The sequence below is a fragment of the Crocodylus porosus genome, unplaced genomic scaffold (assembly GCF_001723895.1).
Source record: "Crocodylus porosus isolate Cpor-Errol unplaced genomic scaffold, CroPor_comp1, whole genome shotgun sequence".
Classification (NCBI taxonomy): domain Eukaryota; kingdom Metazoa; phylum Chordata; order Crocodylia; family Crocodylidae; genus Crocodylus; species Crocodylus porosus.
In genome coordinates this window covers 3408050-3428580 of record NW_017728934.1, presented here as the reverse complement: position 1 = coordinate 3428580, position 20531 = coordinate 3408050, and the positions used below count along the sequence as shown (strand labels likewise).

The following is a 20531-nucleotide window of genomic DNA, read 5'->3' as shown; positions in this document are numbered from 1 at the left end:
CCGTTCACAACGAGGCTCCGCGGCTTGACCCAGCGCGGCGTCTCCTGGAAGGCGCCAGTGCGGCCTACCCGGCTCCGTGCACCACTATGCAGCGCCCGGCGCCGGCCGCGCGCAGCTCCCGCACCAGCCGCGCGGCGCCGCGCAGCGCCTCGTCCCGCGCGCTCTCGCGCCGCTCCTTGTGCGTCAGCGCGCTACCCCCCAGCTTCAGCACACAGTCCGCCGCCGCCATGGCAACCGCCTGCAGCCCCCCTCGCCCGGGCTGGCCCCGCCCTTTCCCGTGTGACGCCACTTCCGGGCAGCCTGAGCCACGCGCGGGGCGCTGCTCCGGAAGAGGCCTTGCCACGTGCTGCGCGCGCGGCCGGGGGCAGCGCGAGCGTGTCCGTGCCGCGGGCACCAGCCCAGCTGCTCCTGTTCGCCAGAATGGGGAGCTGAGGAGTCTGCTCGGTGTCACACGGGGGCTGCTCTTCTGCCCGCCCTACCGCCCTCCTGTCCACCTCTGGCCAGCGCGCAGCGCGGCCCAGGCCGGCAGGAGCCTTCCAGCGCCGACTCGTGCCCTGCAGCCCAGCCCCTGCGGCATCCCAGGTGCTGCATGTGACCCTGATCTCAGAGCCCAAACTGCTCGCTCCTTGTCTCTCTTCTCCGCCTTGCGCGGGCTCCCACCCCGCTTTGCCCGAGGGAAACTGCAAGCACGACAGACCGGGCTCTGCCAACAGTGCGCCCTAGACTCACGGGCACACTTTTAGTATCGGCCCCCCTTCGCCAGAGAGAATGATAATAATTTTTAAGTTACCGTTTTCTGCCCGGGCCTTGGGCAGCTGCCCAGTTCACCCGTGACAGTCCAGCCCTTTCTGCCAGGCACTGGTTCGTGGCTGCCGCCACAGGGTCCTTGATCTGGGAACAGTCCCAGACCTGATCTAAGATGATGCTTTGCAAACCAGGTGCATCTCCCTGTTTTGGACATCTTTTCACCAAACATGGAGTGGGTTTTGCCATTCCCTGAACACGTGGAATTGATGTTCTCAAAATACGTCTGTCAGGCTCGTGCGAGCTCTGAAACCACGAGCTACGTGAGCCAACGTGGAGGAAGTGCTATACCCTGGGGCAGGGCATATGCTGCAGGAGTGAGGATGATCGCTGACCCTGCTGTGCAGTGTCCTACAGTTCCTCCCTTGCTTTATGGCTGGTGTTTTTACCCTGATCTGAAGCAAAGTGTTGCTGTTAAAAGCAAGATTTGTTGTGCCACTAGGACTGGTCATGGTCAAGGGTTATTGTCAGACTAGAAAAAGAGGAAAACAGAACTGGAAGAAGATTTCTGAGCCATCAAATCCCTTGCATTCAGAGGCACTCCTTGGCTGCCACAGCCCCTTGTGCATCAGCACGCCGCCCACCAGCTTCAGCATGCAGTCTTCCATCACCTGCTGCAAAATCTTCAGAATCGACCTTTCAGACCCACAGTTAACAAGACACTGGACCTGAAACACTAAGAACATCCTACAACATGACACGGGGGGGGGGGGGAAGGGTTGTGTGGAAAGGAAGTAGTTGGTTAATGCATGCTAAGAAAACCTTAGGGAAAAGACCATGCCACAGAGGAAGGCAATACCACCAACAGCGCATGCCAAGGGAAGGGAAAATCCTTTTTGCTCTGAAATTCACTGACTAGAAGACCCTCAAGTCAGGAACCCCTGGGTTTTAAAAGTACTGGGAGGAACATCAGTGCACACCGGTCAAACCCCACTCATCTTAGCTGTGGCCAACGTTCAGACATCTCAGAGAAAGTCAAAACACTTTGCCCGCCAGAAGCCCTATGATTTCATGAAGGAACTAGACAGTCAACAGTTTGACCTGTTGTAGAGTTACTTATGTACCACGGGTGGGTAATAAGATGGCCATCATAGAGGACATTCATTTTCTGCTACTCTGCCCTCTATTGATACAAAACTGAATGCTTTTATGTCGAGAAAAATAGAGGACATAAAGGCGTCGGGTTTTGTATCAATAGAGGACAGAGGACAACCGGACTGTCCTCTATGATGGTCACCCTAGTGGGTAATAGGGAAGAATTTTCCCTCTAGGTAGGTCAGAGATTCCCGAACTTTATCTTATTGCATACCCCTTTCCAGATATACCAGCTGCCTGCATAGCCCTACCAGCATCTGCCATTACATAAATTTTGCCTGCATACCCCCAGACATGTTTTGTGTATCCCCAGGGGGACCTGTACCAGTTTGTGAACCCTTGAAATACACATTCAGGTGTTTTGACTTGGTGCATAGTGACTAAAATCCGTTGCCATCTGACATGAGTCAATCCAGGTCTATCCAGAGTACCAGGGCCAAATGGCTATAAAGACATGTTCTCACCCCATACAAACTTCAGTAAGACTTGGATGCCTAATTCCTTTTAATCTTCTTTCAGGATCCAGCTCTGCCTCCCACCCCAGGGAAGTGTCCCTCCAGGTAAAGGCTGGAGGTGCATTCATGGAGAAGAAAGCCGAGTATTGCTACCGTTAACCCTGAGGAGAGGGGAACCAGCAGTCTTTCTTAATATCATCTAGGTCTTTCCCAACCACTCAAACTGTCCCAAACAGTCTGGGCAGGCTTGCATCGTTATCACCTACCTGCCGGTGGGGGGAAAAGGGGTAACAAGCAGTGGCTAACTCACAGTCACACAGGAATAGCACCGTAAGGTTTTGATCATAAGGTATACTTTAACATGACCAGCTTTGTACATTTAACATAAAATGATAATTAAGGATTCAATAAACCACAGTCTCCTCCTGTGTGGCATTTTCACATTATATTTTTGGCACTGTACTTTGGCAGCGATGCTTCGCAAGAGCATCTCATTTTGCAACTCTAGCTTTGCTTTTCTTGCCACACTGGGGTTGAGAAATGATTTCTAGTCCCTTAGTGAAACCCTGGGCATGAACTGCTGGCTGGGAGTAAGGGCTGTCTGTTATGGTCTGGACCAAAGAGGATCTTTTCCAAGAGCCAATCGCTGCCAAGGAGGTGCGGCTTCCATCCTTTTAGCAGCTGCGGGGAGACCGCTGGGGTGAGTGTCAGTTCTTTCCTAAGGTGAATGTGATGATTTTAATTTTTAACTGGGAGACCTTTGTAGGGCACTTTGATTTACAGCCTTTAATGCTGACTGGGGAGAGCGGGGTGGGGTTGCTTAAAATAACTGCTCCTGCAGCCAGTGTTGCAGTGAGCCTCTCTGCATGCTGCGGGTTGGGATTGTACAGAAACAGAAATGGCGTCAAATACAATCTAAATTTGCAAGAAGTATTTCAAAATGCAAACTAAATTAGCTTGAATTGCTGTCTAATTGTACTTCCTGGCAACCATGCAGGTTCAGCTGCTGCTTAGCTAGGGTATTGTGCATCCTGGGCCCAAGAACTGACAGATCCTGGCTTTGCGTGCAGCTGAGTCTCTAGAGTAGCTTCTGCAATCAGTTTTTGGGGGCAGTCATGTGCTGTGGGAAAGCTGTGGTCTTTTCTTAAAATGATTTGTATTTTAGTTGTCACGCGCACTGGATTTTCAGGACTTGCGAGTCCGGACAGTGTAAGGATGTCAGGTCATCAGAGATGCAATGACACCACCACTGAAGGTTACTCAGAACAGATTAATGATTTTCAGGATGGGGTCAACAATTTCCCGAGCATAATAGGGAAGTCCTGGGTGCTCCAGCATCCCACAGTGCTCTACTCTCTCCCTCCCCAACAGAGAGATTGCCTCCGCCCCCCAACACCAGAACCAGGAGACCCTGGAACTGGGAAACCGAAGCCCCGTGCCCGACTGCCAGAATTGACATCTCCCACCTCTCCAACCAGAAGCAGCTGGTCTACCAGTTCTGGCAGACGGGCATAGGGCCTCCTAGTTTTGGGGGAGAGGGGAGGTGGAGCAAACGGGAGAGCACTCACTGACAGTCCCCTCCCCACTCTCCTCTCCACCACGCTGGGGGTAGCAGAGCTGCAGGTCACTGCAAACTGCTTTTGCAACCCTAGCTTTTAACAGATCAGCTTGTCCTGCTCCACTCCCCTAGTCACAGCACTGTGCAAATGTGTCCATACTAATTTGCTCTGCTGAGATATCCGTTATATGGGAAATGTGGGTCCAGTTCTTTCATGTGCTTCAAGCTATTTTAACCTGCATCCCCTTCTTGAGAAAATTGGCTATTGGAAACTTAGGGGCCTGCAGACTTTGCTCAACAGTAAAGAAGGTTTCTGAAGATCCAAATCTTGGACTTAGGCCCCTACTGTGGCAGCTGGATTCTGCTTAGATGCCAAAGTCAGTTGTGGATTCAGCCCCAATTTCCTGTTACTCAAACAAAAAGAGGCCTGAAGGATTAGTAGACTGGAGATATATAATCCTGCTCTGAAGTGGAAGTTTTAAGGCACTGGTTCTCACCCTTGTCTAGACTCAAGCACCCCTCAGATAATGCCAGCTCTTTGTCTGCACTCATTTTTTGACTACAAAAAAATAATAGATAAATTCTTCTGTGGCAAAGAACACAGGGCAAAATGTTCTTGACTCTGTGGATTCCTATTTGAAGTCTCTGGGTTTATCCTGTGAATCCTGTGTAGGTATCAGCAGCCTAAGAAGGATCTCCTGCCACCCTAGCATGCTGCAGCACCCTGCTTTAATAGTTTCACTTCCTTTAGCACTTAAGGGCCAAATACTGCTCATACCTGCCTCAGATCCAGGCTGCAACAACCCACAAAAGGCTGGGGTCTGCCTGGTATTTTCCTGTTAGTTACATGGAGAAGCAAACGCAAAGGGTGGCTGTGTGGAGCGGTGCCTAAAGCAAAGATCTGGAAGCTGAAGAAGGAAAAGCAAGCTGAAGAGTGATCTCTGTATGTTGTGCTGTACTACATTGTGGCCTTGCTTCCAAAGCATTCATACCATGTTAAGTTCTTGATCCAAAGTGTGTTCAAAATCAGTGGACAGACTTCCACTTGGAGGTCCCTCAGTAACTGCCTTGATCTTTGGCCCAGACAAAAGCTTATTATGCACATGGCCTATTAAATGCAGTGCCAGGAGGGTAACTGGACCAAAGGATCACAGGAAAATACAAGAGCAAAACAGAGTTATGTAGACCCATGCAAATATATACCTGCTGTAGAAATGAACTATCCCTAGACCTTGAATTAAGCAGAAGAGTCAGTTCTCTCTTTGTAGCTTTAGGCTTAACTGTATAATATTAGTTCTCATCCCTGTAACTAGACCTGCAGTTAATGTGAAGTAAGGGTTTGCCTGTGCAGACCTAATTACAGAATTGGCCCTTTATTGAAAGACTGATATTCAGTAATGAATCAAGAATGTCAAGAATTTCTAAGGGGTATTCATCATGGGACTCTAGTGGACAGTTTTTAGTCTGTTCAGGTTTCTTGATTTTTCCAGCTCAGTTCCCTTTGGTAAAATAGCTGTTGAATGGTTCTCCGAAGGTAATAAACTAAATCCCCAGATTTAGTTTCACTGTCTCTGCCCTAGAAACCCAAACAGCCAATGCAAACTGGAAAATTGCTTGTGGTACTGTGCGAGTTCCTATGAACGGTTGGAAACAAAACTTCCCCTGCTATTGTCAGGCTAGTGATACTGTACTGCCCACCTCTTGACCTCTGTCTCCCCTCCCACCCTTAGTCTAGCCTGTCTGTCTACATGTAAAAGCTCTTTGGAACAGTGACTTTCACTTACTATGTGTGCATGTACCCGATTCCCTGCTTTTGGGTGGAGGCCCTAAAGTTTACCGTAATTTAAATACTAATTTTCTAAGGCAGTGGTGCTCAACCTCCAGCCTGCTGACCAAATGCAGCCTGTGTCCTCCCGCCCACAGGGCTCCCCACAAGTCCAGAAATTTGACAGTGGGAGAGTGGCAGCACCATTTGCTGCAGCTTCCAGAGCCAGTCCATGGCAGGCTACAGCGCATGGTGCTGGCCTGATGCACCAGAATGCACCCACAGACTGACCCCACTTTCCAAAATGATCCTGGATCCAGCCCACAGACTACCCCCACCCTATGGGAACTGGCCCCTGCAACCCCATCCAACTCACGTGGCTGGAGGTTTCAGCACCACGACTCTAGGGAAACACTGCCTGCGTAGTGTGGGGGGAATTTGGGGAAGAGGACAGAGAGACCAGCACCTTAGCTGAGACTGGACTCTCTGCTACCTTTGACACCCTTGTTTCCTCATTTCAGATCACCATGATTTTTGCCCAGCACATTTGGAAAAGCATTCAACTCTTGTCTCTGATGGCTGTAGTGTGGTGTGTCCTAACACCCCTGGCACAGGCCAGCAAGGTGAGAGCTAGGGCACGGTGGGGGATAGATTCTGAGTGGCCTCGGTGCTTCATGCAACTGAGACAGGGAACAAAGAAATCATTGGTCCATTGTGGAAAGGTGCAGAGGTGATGAGTACAGACCGGGTGGTGTGGTGGGGAAGGGGGCAGAGGGTAGCACTGGTTTCTGCTGGATGGAGTGGGAACTGGTGAACCTGTATGATGCATGCCAGGGCTATCCAGCTCGACTGGCTGAGAGCCACAGAGGTGCAGTCGGGCAGCAGAAGCCCAAGAAGGATGGAGGTAGCCCAGAGACTCCAGTGGCAGCAGCTGTGGACATGGTGGGGAGAGCAGTGCCCAGACCACCAGCCCGTGAGCCACATGTTAACCTGTCGGGACCTCATGAGGTCCATGGGCCACCAGTTGAACAGCCCTGCCTTACATCATATACCACAGAGACCTAAGGCTGTGCTTTTGAAAAGGGAGGATTCAATCCCTGTAACGGTCTGTTTGGAGACTGGCTGGTGTCTCAGGGAAAGATGCTGTGATTGCCCAGGGGTGAGAGTCTGACCAGTGAGTGACTGAAGCAGGCTGAGAAGGGAGAAGCACCAGGTCTGTGGTGGGGTCAGAGCTTTTTGATTAGCTACCAGCTGCCATTGGGTACCTTCACCAATACAGTCTCCTCTTCCCCATGCAGAGATCTGAGGACATCCGCTGCAAATGCATCTGCCCCCCTTACAGGAATATCATTGGGCACATTTACAACAGGAATGTGTCACAGAAGGACTGGTGAGTCACCCCCCAGCCAAAAAGATGAGTGGGGTTTCACTGTAAAGGCAGTGGTGGACTTCAGCCAGAAAGCCTGGTTCAGTCCTAACAACCCTAAGGTTTGGGGCTTGAATTCAAAAAATCAGTGGTAGAGATGGGAATTCAAGCTAGAGCTTAGTTTACAGCAGAGATAGTATGTGACAGCTCTTTACAGAGGAAGAAAACACGTCTCACAGCTGAGCCCTCACACCAACAACCCTTGTACTGCCTGGCAATGGGCATTGCCCATACTGAGATAAAGATGCAACTCCGTGCCCTGGACCTTAAGGAGATATCTACCCTGTAGTCCTGTCCTTTGCAGTTTTACCTGGTTCTTCAAAGCGTAGCAAGGGAAAAATCAATGCATCATCTTTCTGTTCAGGAACAGCAGACACTGTATTGAGCCTTGGGGTTAAGCTGGGTCAGTATTGTGAGTTCAACACTACAGGTAGGAAAGCTGTGGCATAGGGAAAAGAAATGACCCTCCAAGGTGACATGACCAGAGAAGGGAATGGTATCCAGGGGACCGGAGTCCCAGTCTCCTGCTTTGACAACCAGATCATGCTGCATTATAGAGAATGAGAGAGAAAAGGCACTTAAAATACACAAAGTATACGGATGATGGTTTTTAAATAACACCTGTAATTCCCTGCTTCTGCACTGAGCTCCAGAACTGTGGGTCCCTCCCTGGTCTGTGTGGCTCCTTGTGCACTGTAGCTAACAGATAAACTCTTCCCTAGCATCTTTCTTGCAGAGCTATGGTGTATCCTATGCAGAGAGTGCCATCTACAAACAGGAGAATCAGCTCTCAGAAGCTCCTCAGCTTTCTGTCGCATAGAGCAGGTAGAGCGGGGAAAGATGGCCTTGCAGTTAAGATACTGACCTGGGATTCAGACACTCTAGCTTGAATTCCCATCTCTACCACATTCTCCCTGTATAACATATCACTTAAGCTCTGTGTCCATTAGTTCACCATGTGTAAAATGGATCGAAATTTTCCCTATCTCACCAGACATAGTGAGATTAAATTCCCAATGTACAAAAAACGCCCCTGTAACAGGGAGGAGGCCCAACCACATAGAAAATCATCTCCTGAAGTGTCATTTACAGTTGGGCTGATGCCCAGTTATCTGCTGTATTAGCACAGGTGCAAGGCTGCTGACTTCACTTACCCAGAGTACACAAAGGGAGCTACTGCTACTTATACGTTCTTATTTCTTTCTCCCCTGCGGTCCAGTTGTACTGCACACAACTGTGCAGTTTGCAGTTTCTCGTTGGGCACAGACCATGACTGGAATAACAGGACTCACAAGTCGGGATTGAGCCACATGGGCAGAGCTGTGCATGTGAGGAGTCCAGGGCTGGGATAGGAGGGGCTGTGGGTCAGGACTGAAGGGCAACAGCAGAGCTGGGTGCTGGGGACTTCCACATCTGTAACTGAAGGGGGACTTGTTGATATTCGGGGGACTGGCCGAGCTGAATTGGAGGAGGAAACCTAAGTCCGCCGCACCTGCCTGTCCTATGCCTACACTGAAGTTAGCGCTGTAGCTTCCTGGGTCCTACCTGCTAACTCACCCTGCCACTGAGGTGTTGCTGCTTGCTGTCTGCAGGGCTTTAAAGCTACACAGTAGACTGAGCAAGGAGGCCTGACTCCTGCCCTGTACAGCCTGTTCTTCTTCCAGGCTTTTTTAATAGCTTTAATTTTTCCAGCCTGTGCCTCCATTCAGGCTAATATAGGCCAGGAAGCGCCACCACAGCCTCCAAGACAGACCGGTATCCATGTTTGTTAAGATCTGGGGACTTAATGTACTTTTTTCAAATTCCCCCAAGACCCCATCATTCAACGTCCTTCTGAGCTGTTCCAGGAGATGGCAAAATAGTTACTGAAAGACAGTGTTCCCTGTTGTGCGGGGATTAGAAATGCAACACTTCTCAGCTGCAGGTTTAAAATGAGGGGTCCCACATACATGTTTCTTTACACCAGGGAATAAGCAGGACTGAATGGCTGAGGGTTAAAAAGACAGGCTGTTGACTGTAGTTTGGTGATTTGTAGCCCCACAGAGTTCCTACTCATAATATCAGTCAAGTCTGTTTCTTAGACAGCAGAATCCATCCAACAATATTTCCTGGCTCTCATTTACTATATCGCATCAGTACAGTTCAATACACTTCACAAAGGAGGTCAGCCACATTATCTCCATGCTCAGGGCAAGGAAACCTAAGTTAAAGGAAGGGATTTGCTCAAGGTCATCCACCAAGCCAAGGGCAGAACTGGGAACTAAACAGGATGAGTGGATCTAGGATTTTGAAAAGGGGGCAGGGGGCAGGTGGTGTAGCACATCATTGGATATAATACAACACACATTTTTCTCCAGTCAAAGTGAAATGAGAAGCTTTGTCAGCATGCCAGGAGGCTAGCACTATATTATTCAGTTTACGGTGAAAGCAGAGACAGATATAACTATTGAAATGTGCTCTAACTTGTTCGATTATATATTGATTAGAAAGAAACACACAACAAACTAGGCATAAAATAGGCAAGATGGTCAAAAAAAATATACTTAAATGAACATCTTATTTAGATTCAGAAAACAAAATCTAGCCTTCTTGTGTCTTGACGCTGCCTCCAATTGTCAGTATTTCTGCATCTGAGTTAAATATTACCATATCTAAGAGAAGGTTTTTAGCTAAAGCTAAAAATAATCTGCAGAGCTGTGAAACAGAAGAGAGACATCGCCCGGACTGGCTAACAGACAGCAACATTGTAGAGGAAAGGCTAGTTTGAATAGTGGAACATCAAGACCCTTAAAAAGGACAGAGGGTCCTTAATACCTGTGGAGCAGAGACAGATCAGCAGGATCTGCCCTGCTCTATGGAGTGCTACTTCAGGCACCCTCCTAAGCATTATCTTTTATCTATATACAGTCTTTCCCTGTTTCTTCTCTCTTTTTCACTGCCTTGTTTTGATATGTTTCTACTAGGTGGTTTTCTATTGAAAGGATTAAATTAAATTAAGGTCATCAAGTCCAGCTCACAGCCCCCGTTCATTGTCTTTGGAAAGGGATCCCTTAGCAAGGGGCAGCTTTGTGAAGGTTGGTACCTGGATGCTGGGTGGAGGCTGCCCTCTTTCTGCCCTCTCCAATGCCCATTTCATAGTTTCATAGTTAGTAGGGTCGGAAGGGACCTGAGCAGATCATCAAGTCCAACCCCCTCTCTTTGTTCCTCGGCCTGCACCTGCCGCCAACACTGCCGCAGTTACCTGTGGGAGCTCCCCGCTCACCACCACTATGCCCCTGCTGCACCACCGCCTGTGGGTAGTCACCATGCCCCCAAAGCCTTCAAGGGCACCCAGCATTCATGCCCCTCCCCACCCTATCCCTCTAGTCAACCATGCTGCTGCAGGCAGAGGAGGGGGCGGGATGGCCGTGTGATTCAGCTCTGGTATTCAGGCAGCTAAGGGAGTCAGTGGTCCCTTAATGACCCACTGTTCTCTACTTCACAGGCATTAACAATCATCTCCCCATTTAAATGCTCATTCCACTAATCAAGCTAACTTATTTTAGGGCAATTTAATTTGCCATCTACCAGGGCTTCGTATTTCACAGCTCATGCTGCTCTGCCTCTTTGCCCTGCACCCAGGGCACTCATTTTAATTTTCAGCAGCCTCTGTAATCCAGGATTGTCCCAGCCAAATCAGGACATATGGTCACCCTGTGTAATGGCCCTGGCTAGCAGTGACAGCAAGGACAGTACTGCAGACACCAGAACTCCAGTGTCCCCCACCCTCAGCACAGCTTTCCCCTTGTCCTAGTGCTTACACTGGCATATTTGTGTTGCAGCAACTGCCTGTATATGGTAGAGCCAATGCCAGTGCCAGGCCGTGATGTTGAAGCCTACTGCCTGCTGTGTGAGTGCAAGTACGAGGAGCGCAGCACCACCACCATCAAGGTAGCAATGGACCTAGCCCCACAGCTTTCACTATCCCCACGCTGTGCACCTCACAGGCAGAGTTATGCAGGGAAGACCACTGTGGAGGATATGGGATAAGACAAAGGACTTGGATTGGGACCTTAATGTTTATAATGGGGAAGGTGAAGATGATGTGTTGTCTTCAGGGACAGGGGAGCAAGGCCTTTTCATGCCCCTTCCTTTATGGTTCTCCCAGCTGAGGGGTGACCTGAACAGGCTGTGTTAGGAATTAAACAGGGCTTCCTCCTGCAAAGCACTTTGGGGGTGCTGAGACCCTCCTACTGTCTCCTAGTATGACCGTGGTCAAGTTATTCCCTTCCCCATAGCTCAGTCTCCCATCTGTGAGATGGGGAAGGGGAATGAAGGTGTCTGAGGCTAAGAAGGAAGACACCGGCTGAGAAGAAGGTGGTGTCAATGCTGCTGGCTATGGGGCAGCCAGGAGGAACAACTCCCCCCTCATTCTTCCATGAAAAATACCCTGCCTTTCTCCTTGATGATCCCCCTGCCTCATTCTTTTACGAGGTCCATCTATAACCTCCTCTGAGAAGTGAGCCCATCACCACTGAGCTCCATTTTCACTGCTGCCTGCCCCAGGCACCTATTTTCAGCCCTGCTCATCATCTGTGGGCTTTTTGAGATCCTGTCCTGCCTCCCTCCCTCCACTCCTGCTCCAGCTTCCTCCCCACCACCACCTGGCCCCAAGCAGGAGGTGGCTCACCCCACACCATTTCTGGGAAGGCTGATGGCAGTGGGGAGGCAGACTGTGTGGAAGCACCAGTCCACCTTGCTGAGGTTGTTTAAGGATTTGCAGATTGGATCAAGCCATGGGCTCATCTAGCCTTTTATTCTGGCTCCAAGAGTCCCACGCTGCTTCAAAAGGAGGTTCCAGAAACCTCCTAGTGAGTAACAATATAAGTTGGCCTGTAGGGATTGTTTCCTCCTAGCCTCATCAGCCAGGGACTGGCTTGTGAGGACACCTTGAGGCCTGGAGATTATCAGAGCTTTCACTGATGATCTTTTGCTACCAACTCCACAGGTTATCATCATCATCTACTTGTCAGTGGTCGGGGCGCTGCTGCTCTACATGGCCTTCCTCATGCTGGTCGACCCACTGATCCGGAAGCCAGATGCTTATACCCAGCCCCTGCACAACGAGGAGGAGAATGAGGTGATGGCATCTTTCTAGAGCATGTGGGGTGACTTGGAGGATGGGACCACAGGAGGGAAAATTAGAAGGGAGATATGAGGGTAAGGGAAAGGAAGAGCAGGACAATGAGGGCAGTGACAAAACAACAGCTGCTATTGATGTTTGACCCTGCACCTCCCTATTTGTGCATCCCCTTGAGCATGTTCTGCACTCACCTCCTACCCCCCCACCCAGGTACTTTCACTGCATCCCGAGGTCAGCAGGGGTGGAGCCCCTGCTGTGATTGTCCTCAGCTGGGCTTACTCTTACGTGCCATAAACCACTTGGCCTACCCATCACCGCTTCACAAAAAGCAAGATGATATCTTTTATTGGACCAACAGTGTATTTGGGAGAGAGGTTAGGCAGGTTTCTGGGCCCAAAATGCTACATTTCAAGGGAGTTTTGATCTCTGACTCTGCCCTACCCCGTGTTTGTTACCTTTGCCCTGCTAGATTACACCCTGCACACACACACACAAAGCACCATGGGGAGGTGCAGAGCCTGCCCCATCATAGCAATTTTTGCTCCATTTTGGGGTAGTTTTTTTAACACAGGATGATCTGATGATAGGCTCCAGTTGTACTTTCCTGCTTTGTTTTCAATTCAGCTTTTGATATTTCTCATTATATTGTGCTGGCTGTGTATCTGGGGGAGGATCTGATATGGCATGCATAAAGAGGAAAAATACAAGGTACCAGCATAGGGAGATCTCTTATTTAGCTCACGTGCATTTTGGAGAACAAAGAGCTGGTCCGGGCTACTCTGCTCCTGCGAGGTTTGTCTCACAGCTATTTACCACAGTGAACTTACTGCCCAAGTGGCCTGTAAATACCACTGATTTTTTTGTGCGTGAGTCAGAGGCCCAAACCCAGACAGAAGCAAAGTGCCCACTGACTTCGAAGATTTTCAGAGCAAAGGCATTAGGATTTAGCTTTGTATATCCTGCCTCTTCCTTCCGTGACGGCTCCCGTCCGTGAGCAGGGTGCTATGGAAAGTGGGAGTGGGCAGGGGGAGCGGGAATGTGGGTGGCCTCTGGGAGAGGAAATGTCAGAAGCAAAACTGGTTATTATTGTGCAGTAATGGCAGCCTTGATAGCAAAGGAGTGGAATGGCTGCACATGTAGTGATTAGCTATAATGTGCTAATTGTAGCCCTGCTTCACGCTGTAATTGAGAGATACAGAAGGCTGATTACAGGGCCTGATGCTGCCATTTCCTTGGAATGCATGTCTCAGGGACACTTTTTCATTCAGGTGTCTCTGCTGTTTGTGGCTGGTCTGTCATTAAGGTCCATGGCACTGGGCAAGATGGAGCTGTGTTTCTCTTTAGCTGGCCCTCACACCCACAGTTTTTTTAACTGAGACCAGCTAGAGCCCATGGAGGTACCCCAACTCAAGTCCCTATGTTGACTTGGTCATGAGCAGATCCTGTGTAGACTATCGAGAAGGACTTGGCTCAGCCTGGTTGCTGGGTATTTAGCTCGGGGAAGGTGCAAGTTCAGTGTCCAGTCTTACAATCATAGAAAATGAGGGATGGAAGGGACCCCAGGAGGTCACATCTAGTCCAACCCCCTGCTCAATGCAGGGCCAGCCCCAACTAGATCATCCCAGCCAGGGCTTTGTCTAGTCAAGTCTTAAAAACCTCCGAGAATGGAGATTCCGTAAGTTCTCTAGGTAACTCGTTCCAGTGTTTCACTACCCTCCTAGTGAGAGTTTTTTCCTGTTATCTAACCTAAACTTCCCTTGCTGCAACTTGAGACCGTTGCTCCTTGTTCTCTCATCTGCCACCGCTGAGAACAGTCCAGCTCCATCCTCTTCGCAACCCCCCTTCAGGTATCAGTTTGCCTTCACCTCAGGCCCACATGGGGATGCACGACAGCAGGAGATGGGAGAGGGTGGAGGCAAGAGGGGAAATCACCCTGATGCGTGCCTGGCCCCTCCAGGCCTCTGCAGCAAGCAGGGTGGGACTGAATACCACTGACATGCATACTGGGAGCAGCACAAACCCTTGGTGAAAGACTCAGCTCTACGGTAAATCAGTGGGCCAGAGAACAGCTTAAGGGGGCTTGTCTGTTCCCCCAGGACATTGCGGTTTACATGCTGCCACAGTAGTTGCCACTATAAGTGCCTGTGGGATGAGTTATCTTCCTTGACACACTTATGAGATAAAACAGCACCTCTCAAGAGCATTAGGATCCTAGTTGTGTGCTAAGAAGTAAGATGAGAAATCTGCCTCTCTCTCCAACCCCTAAAGACTATGGAAGCCCTGGGTTGCAGCACGTACTGCCTCCCTCCTGATTAGCTCTAATCCAGGTGCTCAGACGTGCTTTGAACAGAGGAAGCTAGTGCATGTGCTTGAGGGGCTGTAACTAGCAAAGCCTTTTGTGACACATGTTCTTGCCTGGAGTATACTATTTAATCCATCCCGTCCTGCCTCAAAGAAAAGCCTGCTCCCCATGGGGATAGTTAGGTAGAGTCACCTGAGAGCAGTCTCACTGTGGAAGATTTGTTCTACGCAACAGAATCGTGCAGAACGCAGAAACCCATTTTACCCCACTGGGTTTGATGACCATGGGCCCAAAACTCTTATACACAGTGGTATAAAGTCAAGAGTAATTTCTTTGAAGTCAGTGTAGTTTGACAGGTGTGATAGTGATGTAAGTAAAAGGAGAACCACATTGATTTCACCATAGAAAATTGATTAGTCAGATCGCCACCTAAAAAAAAAAAAAATCAGGTTGGGAGCAAGTAGGGGATATTCATCTCTATAGAAATGAACTAACACCTTTCCTTTCTGATAACATGGGGTGGCCTGCATGGCATACTCAGATTTTCCAGGTTCTCTCACTTGAAAAAAAGCTCAAATCCTATTTCATTTCTAAGATGGATACGTAGACTTGGGTACCAAAATACTGTCTGTTCCACTGTGTTGTGTAATGTCTTTTGGATATTCCACAATGGATACTGTCTAGAGCAGTTATTTTCAACCTTTTTTCATTTGCAGACCCCTAAAAAATATTTCACATGGAAGTGCAGACCCCTTTGTACTTCTGTACCCAGAAGTATGAATGTTCATATACCTCTAATTGATCATAGTCATCTTTTGTGGACCCCTTCGACATAGAGCAACACATACCACAGGTTAAAAGCCACGGGTCTAGAGAACTGCAGTCTGCCTTAGTGAACTAGAATTTGGATCTACGTTTCTGGCTATGACAACTTCAGAGATAGCTTCAGGCTGCAACCTCTTCCCTGGCTCTCTCCAGCCAACCCAGTCTAGTGTATTGGTGATGCAGCCTTATTGCTGTGAGGGCAGCAAGCTCTCTGGGCAGTCAGAAATGTTGCACTTGCTGTCCAGAGTCCTTGTGGATCCTGGCTGGAAAGAGGACAGCCCCAGCTGGGAAACACACCACCCCCTAACACATCTGAAGGACATGCCATGGGAAAATGCCTCCAGTATCCTCTCCTAGCTAGCAGAGTCTTGATCATGTGTTCTTCAGTGGGTCTTTGAAGCAGGTGCGGCATCTCCAGTGGAGGATAATTGTTTTGTTAGCACTGGAATACCTGCCCTGTCAAGCTTGGCTTTCCCTCTTGTTTGCTTGCAATAGTAAAGAAGGGAGAAGGGGAAATCTCTCTCAAGGCTGCAAGTCGCAGGAAGACTCCGTGGTTCCTTTGCGATTATTAGCTCTCAGGTTTGTACTGCCCAGCATCAGCACATAGGGCCTCTCTACATCCATAGGGCCAGGATAGGACTGAAGACTCAAGAAGCTACAGGCTTTTTAGGTGGCTGTGAAGAGTGATCTATGGGAGGAAGACATTGGCTGGTCTCAGTCAAGGAAGCCCTGCAAAATTGTTTAGACTAGCCCCTGCATTCACCCAGCAGCATGCTCACTGGGCTCAGAGACCAATTCTGCCCTTCACACACAAAAAGCAGCCACGTGCTTCACTCGAACCAAGAAGCTACCAAACAAGAGGCCTATCAGAGAGGGAGTGCAGAGCACGCACCTGCTCCCCAACACACTGCCCTTGTCCTGAGCAGCCGGCACCCCTGTGCTGCCAGTCAGGGAGTTCAGGGTCGGAGAATCTGTCACCTGCACATCTGAGGAATACGCTGTTTGGCTTCCTCTCAAGCAGAGCCAAACCCAGCTCCTGCTGGGTGGGAAAGGAAGCAGCTTATTGCCACAGCTACCAAGCAGAAGAGCGGAAGAGTCCCCCAGCCATGAAGTCTTCCTCCTTCCTGACATAATACCCACCGCGCACCTTGGTCTCAGAGCGAGGCACTGGATTTGTGCCTGGTCCCATTAAAAGTAAGTGGGAATTGGACTCCTGCCTTCCTTGGGACCAAGGTTAGGATGAGGAGCCATGCACCTCTAACTCCTTCCTTGATGGCTCTGTAGCTCCTTTTTCTTCTGTTGATATCAGCAGGCCCTTAGGATGTAGCTGGCACCTGTTTGTAGCCAAGCAATTAACCAGCGACTGGTCTCCGCAGCCCGCTGCCTTTGTTCCCTGCTAAACTCAAGTCACGAGGCCTTAGATGCTGTGCCAGCCCAGGGCACCGTACAGGAAGGTGCATTTACTGGATGGCGCTCAGATCTGAGTGCAAAGAAAGCAAGGTACATTAATCCTTTAAGAACCACATGGCAGGAGATGAGAGGGGCATGGAGCCCTTGAGGAAATCCCCACAGGAGCTGGGGAGCTGCACAGAGCTGTAATCCTGACAAAAACCCAGAATTAGCCTTTCCGGATGCAAGAGAGCGCCGCATGCTGCAATTACAGCAGGAACACTCCCTTTTGATGGAGAGAGTTGTACAGTCCCCCATGGCTGGGAGGAGCTGAAACACAGCACAGGGGGAGGGGATTTTCGTGGGTGGGAAAAGCAAGCTGGGAAGGTGGGATGGATAGGGCTCAGCCTCCTACCTCTACTCCCAGCAGCCCTCCCAGCTGATTCAAAGCTATTTCTTTTCTTGGTCTCCTCTATGAGCAAGTGCTGTTATCCCAATTATTCTTCTCTCAGCCACGTCCAGCCTCAAGAACCCCGGTGATAGAGTAGCAAGGGGCACAGACAGAAGGGATCTCCAGGACTTTGGGAAACCTTTGTTTTCATTTTCTTGTCTCAGTTAACCATTTTTGGTCCAATTCATTATTGGAAATGCACTAGGCTAAGGGACCCCTTTTGCTTTGGGTTTTGCAAAAGCTACTTAATGAGTTCCATTGACCGTAATGGGGTGACTTCCCAGGGTCAGAAAAGAAGATATCAGGCCCAATATGATCATACCCAGCATGAATGAGGGGAAGGTCAGGCAGCTCCTGTCTGATGTTTAGCATGAGGATTCAGAGGTGGCTGACCATGCTGCTATACATCCACACTGCTTTGGGCTATATAAATTGGCAGAATAGGTTTAGGTTAGAGATCAGGAGGGAATATTTTATAGTTAGGATGGCCAAAATCTGGAACCAACTTCCCAGGAAAGCGGTCCTCGCCCCTACCTTGGGTAAATTCAAGAGAAGGTTGGACGATCACCTGTCTGGGGTCTTGTGACCCCAGCATTCATTCCTGCCTGTGGCAGGGGGTCAGGCTACGTGATCTGTTCAGGTCCCTCCTGACCATAGCTACTATGAAACTATATGTTAAACAAACACTATAAGCACTACATTACAGAAACCTCTGCTATGAACGGGAACATTAAATAGCAACAGTTTATGCTTAGAACTGCCCTGATAAATCAGCTGACATGGGTTGCTACAGCTTAAAGTCTGAGCCAGGTCCTCACCTGGTATGACTTGGCATAGCTAGCAAAACTGCATAAAATTTATATGTGCTGAGAATATAGCCTCCGTCTTTTCTATTAAGGTTTGTCTCTCTCTCCATCTCTACGGCCCTTTCTCTCTCCCCCCTCAGTGGGACAGAGTTTCAGTTTCCTTTGGTCTAGAAATTCACCACCGAACATACAAGCAGGTCTGAAATTTGGGAAACACAGGCCACTTGCACATCATTAAGCATGGGCTGAATGTCCAGAGGGGCTGATGGAGCTCAGTTTAGCAGGGTAGATGCTGCTAAAGTTTCCTTTTTTTACTGGCTGGTCTGTAGAAGAGTAGACCCTAACACAGCTACCTCCTGATAGTTATTCCTTTAACTCAAGTGCTGGGGGCCTGCACACTGATGGTCCCAGTTTCAAGCCCTGTAGAGGTTTGGTACCATGAAGACCTGCAGCGAGATGTAGTTGGTGCTGGAAATCTTTGAAAATCTCGTCCTGTGGATATCAGGGAAAATGAACTCCCCAAATTGCTCTGCATGTGAATATCTCTCTCCAAACTGAGAAGCCGCTTCCTTCAGCACTAGAGAGATTTCCCCCTATAAACACTCTCCTCTCTTTGCATTGCAGGATGCACGCTCATTGGCAGCAGTACCTACTCCTTCTGGTGCCCGAGCCAACACGGTGCTGGAGAGGGTGGAAGGAGCCCAGCAGCGGTGGAAGCGGCAGGTGCAGGAGCAAAGGAAGACAGTTTTTGACCGGCACAAGATGCTGAGCTAGAGGAAGCTGAGCCCTCAGCACCATTCGCCAGGCATAGGCAGCTGCAGTGCAACTGGGCAGAGGCCATGTATCTTACCCAGTAGGTTGCCCTTGGTGTTTGGTTTGAATTCCCTATATGCCCCCTCTCCGATGTATTGTTTCCCATAAGCAAGCCTGAAGCCCCTTGGTGTGACCCTTTACCCTCTCAAGCAAAGCTGCCTATGCTGACCACTGACCCTAGGGCTGCATGAGAACAGTCTCAAATCGAGTGCTGTTTAGGGACTGAACTTCTCCAACGCTAAAACCATAGCTCCCTGCATGCTGTGGGAGCTGCAGCCTGATCCCAGCAGCCATGGTGTACCATCACATGCTGGGAACCGCAGGCTCTGCCAATTGTGCCCCTGCATTAAAGATATGGGACACGTGAAAGTCAGGTTTAGAAGGGCCAGGTCTGTGCTTGGCTCAGCAGCTCTCCCCCTGCGTGGTCGGAAAATAGCCGATTCTGGGAATCTGGGAGGATTCTCCCTTGGCTCTAGCTCCGGCACAAAAACTGCAGCCTACAGAATTCAAAGAAAAACTATTTCATGAAACTTAAAAGTCCTTTGAAGGTGGCTGAGCCCATTCCTGACTCACAGGAGATACCTGCCTCAGTGTCTGGCTTCTGCCAAACCTCCTTCCCTGCTGTGCTGTCAAACCAGTGACACCACATGCCAGGGGCACACAGGCCTTCGATGGCTGACAGAGACCCTGGCCTTAGCTGAGGTTCTCTGGCCCAGGGAACTCAAGTGAAAGCTTGCATTTGTAATGTACTATTTAAGACCAAATAAACCATGTGTGTATATGTAGGAGCAAGGATGTGGCTTGCACTCTGTTAGAGCTGGCTTCAAATCAGAGGTGGGCTTAGTTATTTTTATCTGGTATCATTTTCATTGCTGAATATTTCTACTCAGCGACCCATTATGAAAAAGTCTGCCGTTAAAACAGAGCGCGCCAGACTTTTCTGCAGGTATAAATTAGCATCATTCCATTTAAGATAGTCAGCCTACCTTCATTTACGGCCACTCAAGATCCCTGCTTTTGTCTGTCGATGCTGTTTTGGACACAAACGACATGTTTCTCTTCTCATTGGCACCAGTACCAAAAGCATCTATTCCACTGATACCAGTGGCTTTGTGCTGGTGTGAATGGGAACAGAATCTGATCTTTTGTGCCAACTGCCACTCTCCTTTGCTCTGGTGTAAATCCAGAGTAAACTCATTGACTACCAAATGACACCAGCAAAACCAGGACCACAATCTGGCCCATAACCTTTCTGTGTAACTGAACATCGCAAACGTAATGGGTCTGTTAACAAATGAAGGGGTAAAGAGCAGCCTGTTTACATTCCCAGACGACACCAAGATTTGGGGTGAGGTGGGCATGCTAGAAGGGAAGGACAGATTACAGCAGGTTAAAGGGGTGGGCAAATGAAAACAGGATGGGATTCAATATTGACAAGTGCAGGGTGCTGCACTTGGGCAGTAGAGACCAGCAGCATACCTACAGGCAGGGGAACTCCCTTCTTGAAAGCACAGTGGCAGAAAGAGATCCTGGAGTCATTATTGACTCCAAGATGAACATGGGCTGACAACGCAAGAACACAGTCAGTAGGGCTAACTGCACCTTGTCGTGCATCCACAGATGCATCTCTAGCAGGTCCAGGGAGGTGATCCTCCCCCTCTGTGCGGCACTGGTCAGGCCGCAGCTGGAGTGCTGCATCCAGTTCTGGGCGCCGCACTTC

At 49.5% G+C, this 20531-nt stretch overlaps 2 protein-coding genes across 5 annotated transcripts in view; one reads left to right on the top strand and one right to left on the bottom strand.

The window, feature by feature from the left end:
- LOC109317576 (glutamate 5-kinase-like) overlaps positions 1–466 on the bottom strand; it is a 36979-nt gene extending 36513 nt beyond the window's left edge. Inside the window, exon 1 of one of the 3 annotated variants that reach the window (XM_019546324.1) lies at positions 69–466. In XM_019546324.1, the coding sequence (XP_019401869.1) occupies positions 69–229 (161 nt within the window). In that variant the 5' untranslated portion in view covers positions 230–466. The remainder of the gene's footprint in view (positions 1–68) is intronic. The other 2 variants (XM_019546322.1, XM_019546323.1) reach the window with 2 other exon arrangements.
- A 1524-nt stretch (positions 467–1990) lies between these two features.
- On the top strand, positions 1991–19599 carry TMEM9 (transmembrane protein 9). Of its 2 annotated transcripts, none has more exons than XM_019546317.1 (6): positions 1991–3054; positions 6199–6300; positions 6976–7067; positions 10925–11033; positions 12091–12222; positions 18623–18772. In XM_019546317.1, the coding sequence occupies exons 2-6, from the start codon at positions 6205–6207 to the stop codon at positions 18770–18772; spliced, it is 579 nt and encodes a 192-aa protein (XP_019401862.1). In that variant the 5' UTR covers positions 1991–3054; positions 6199–6204. The 2 variants fall into 2 exon arrangements, with proteins under 2 accessions (XP_019401862.1, XP_019401861.1); XM_019546316.1 differs by having other exon boundaries at positions 2999–3077; positions 18623–19599.
- Positions 19600–20531: the final 932 nt, after the last annotated feature.

Excerpts from the sequence above, each read along its gene's own strand:
- TMEM9 (XM_019546316.1), top strand. The coding sequence starts at position 6,205 with ATGATTTTTGCCCAGCACATTTGGAAAAGCATTCAACTCTTGTCTCTG. Across the intron at positions 6,301-6,975 it reads CCCTGGCACAGGCCAGCAAG|AGATCTGAGGACATCCGCTG; the intron begins GTGAGAGCTAGG and ends TTCCCCATGCAG. Across the intron at positions 11,034-12,090 it reads GCAGCACCACCACCATCAAG|GTTATCATCATCATCTACTT; the intron begins GTAGCAATGGAC and ends CCAACTCCACAG.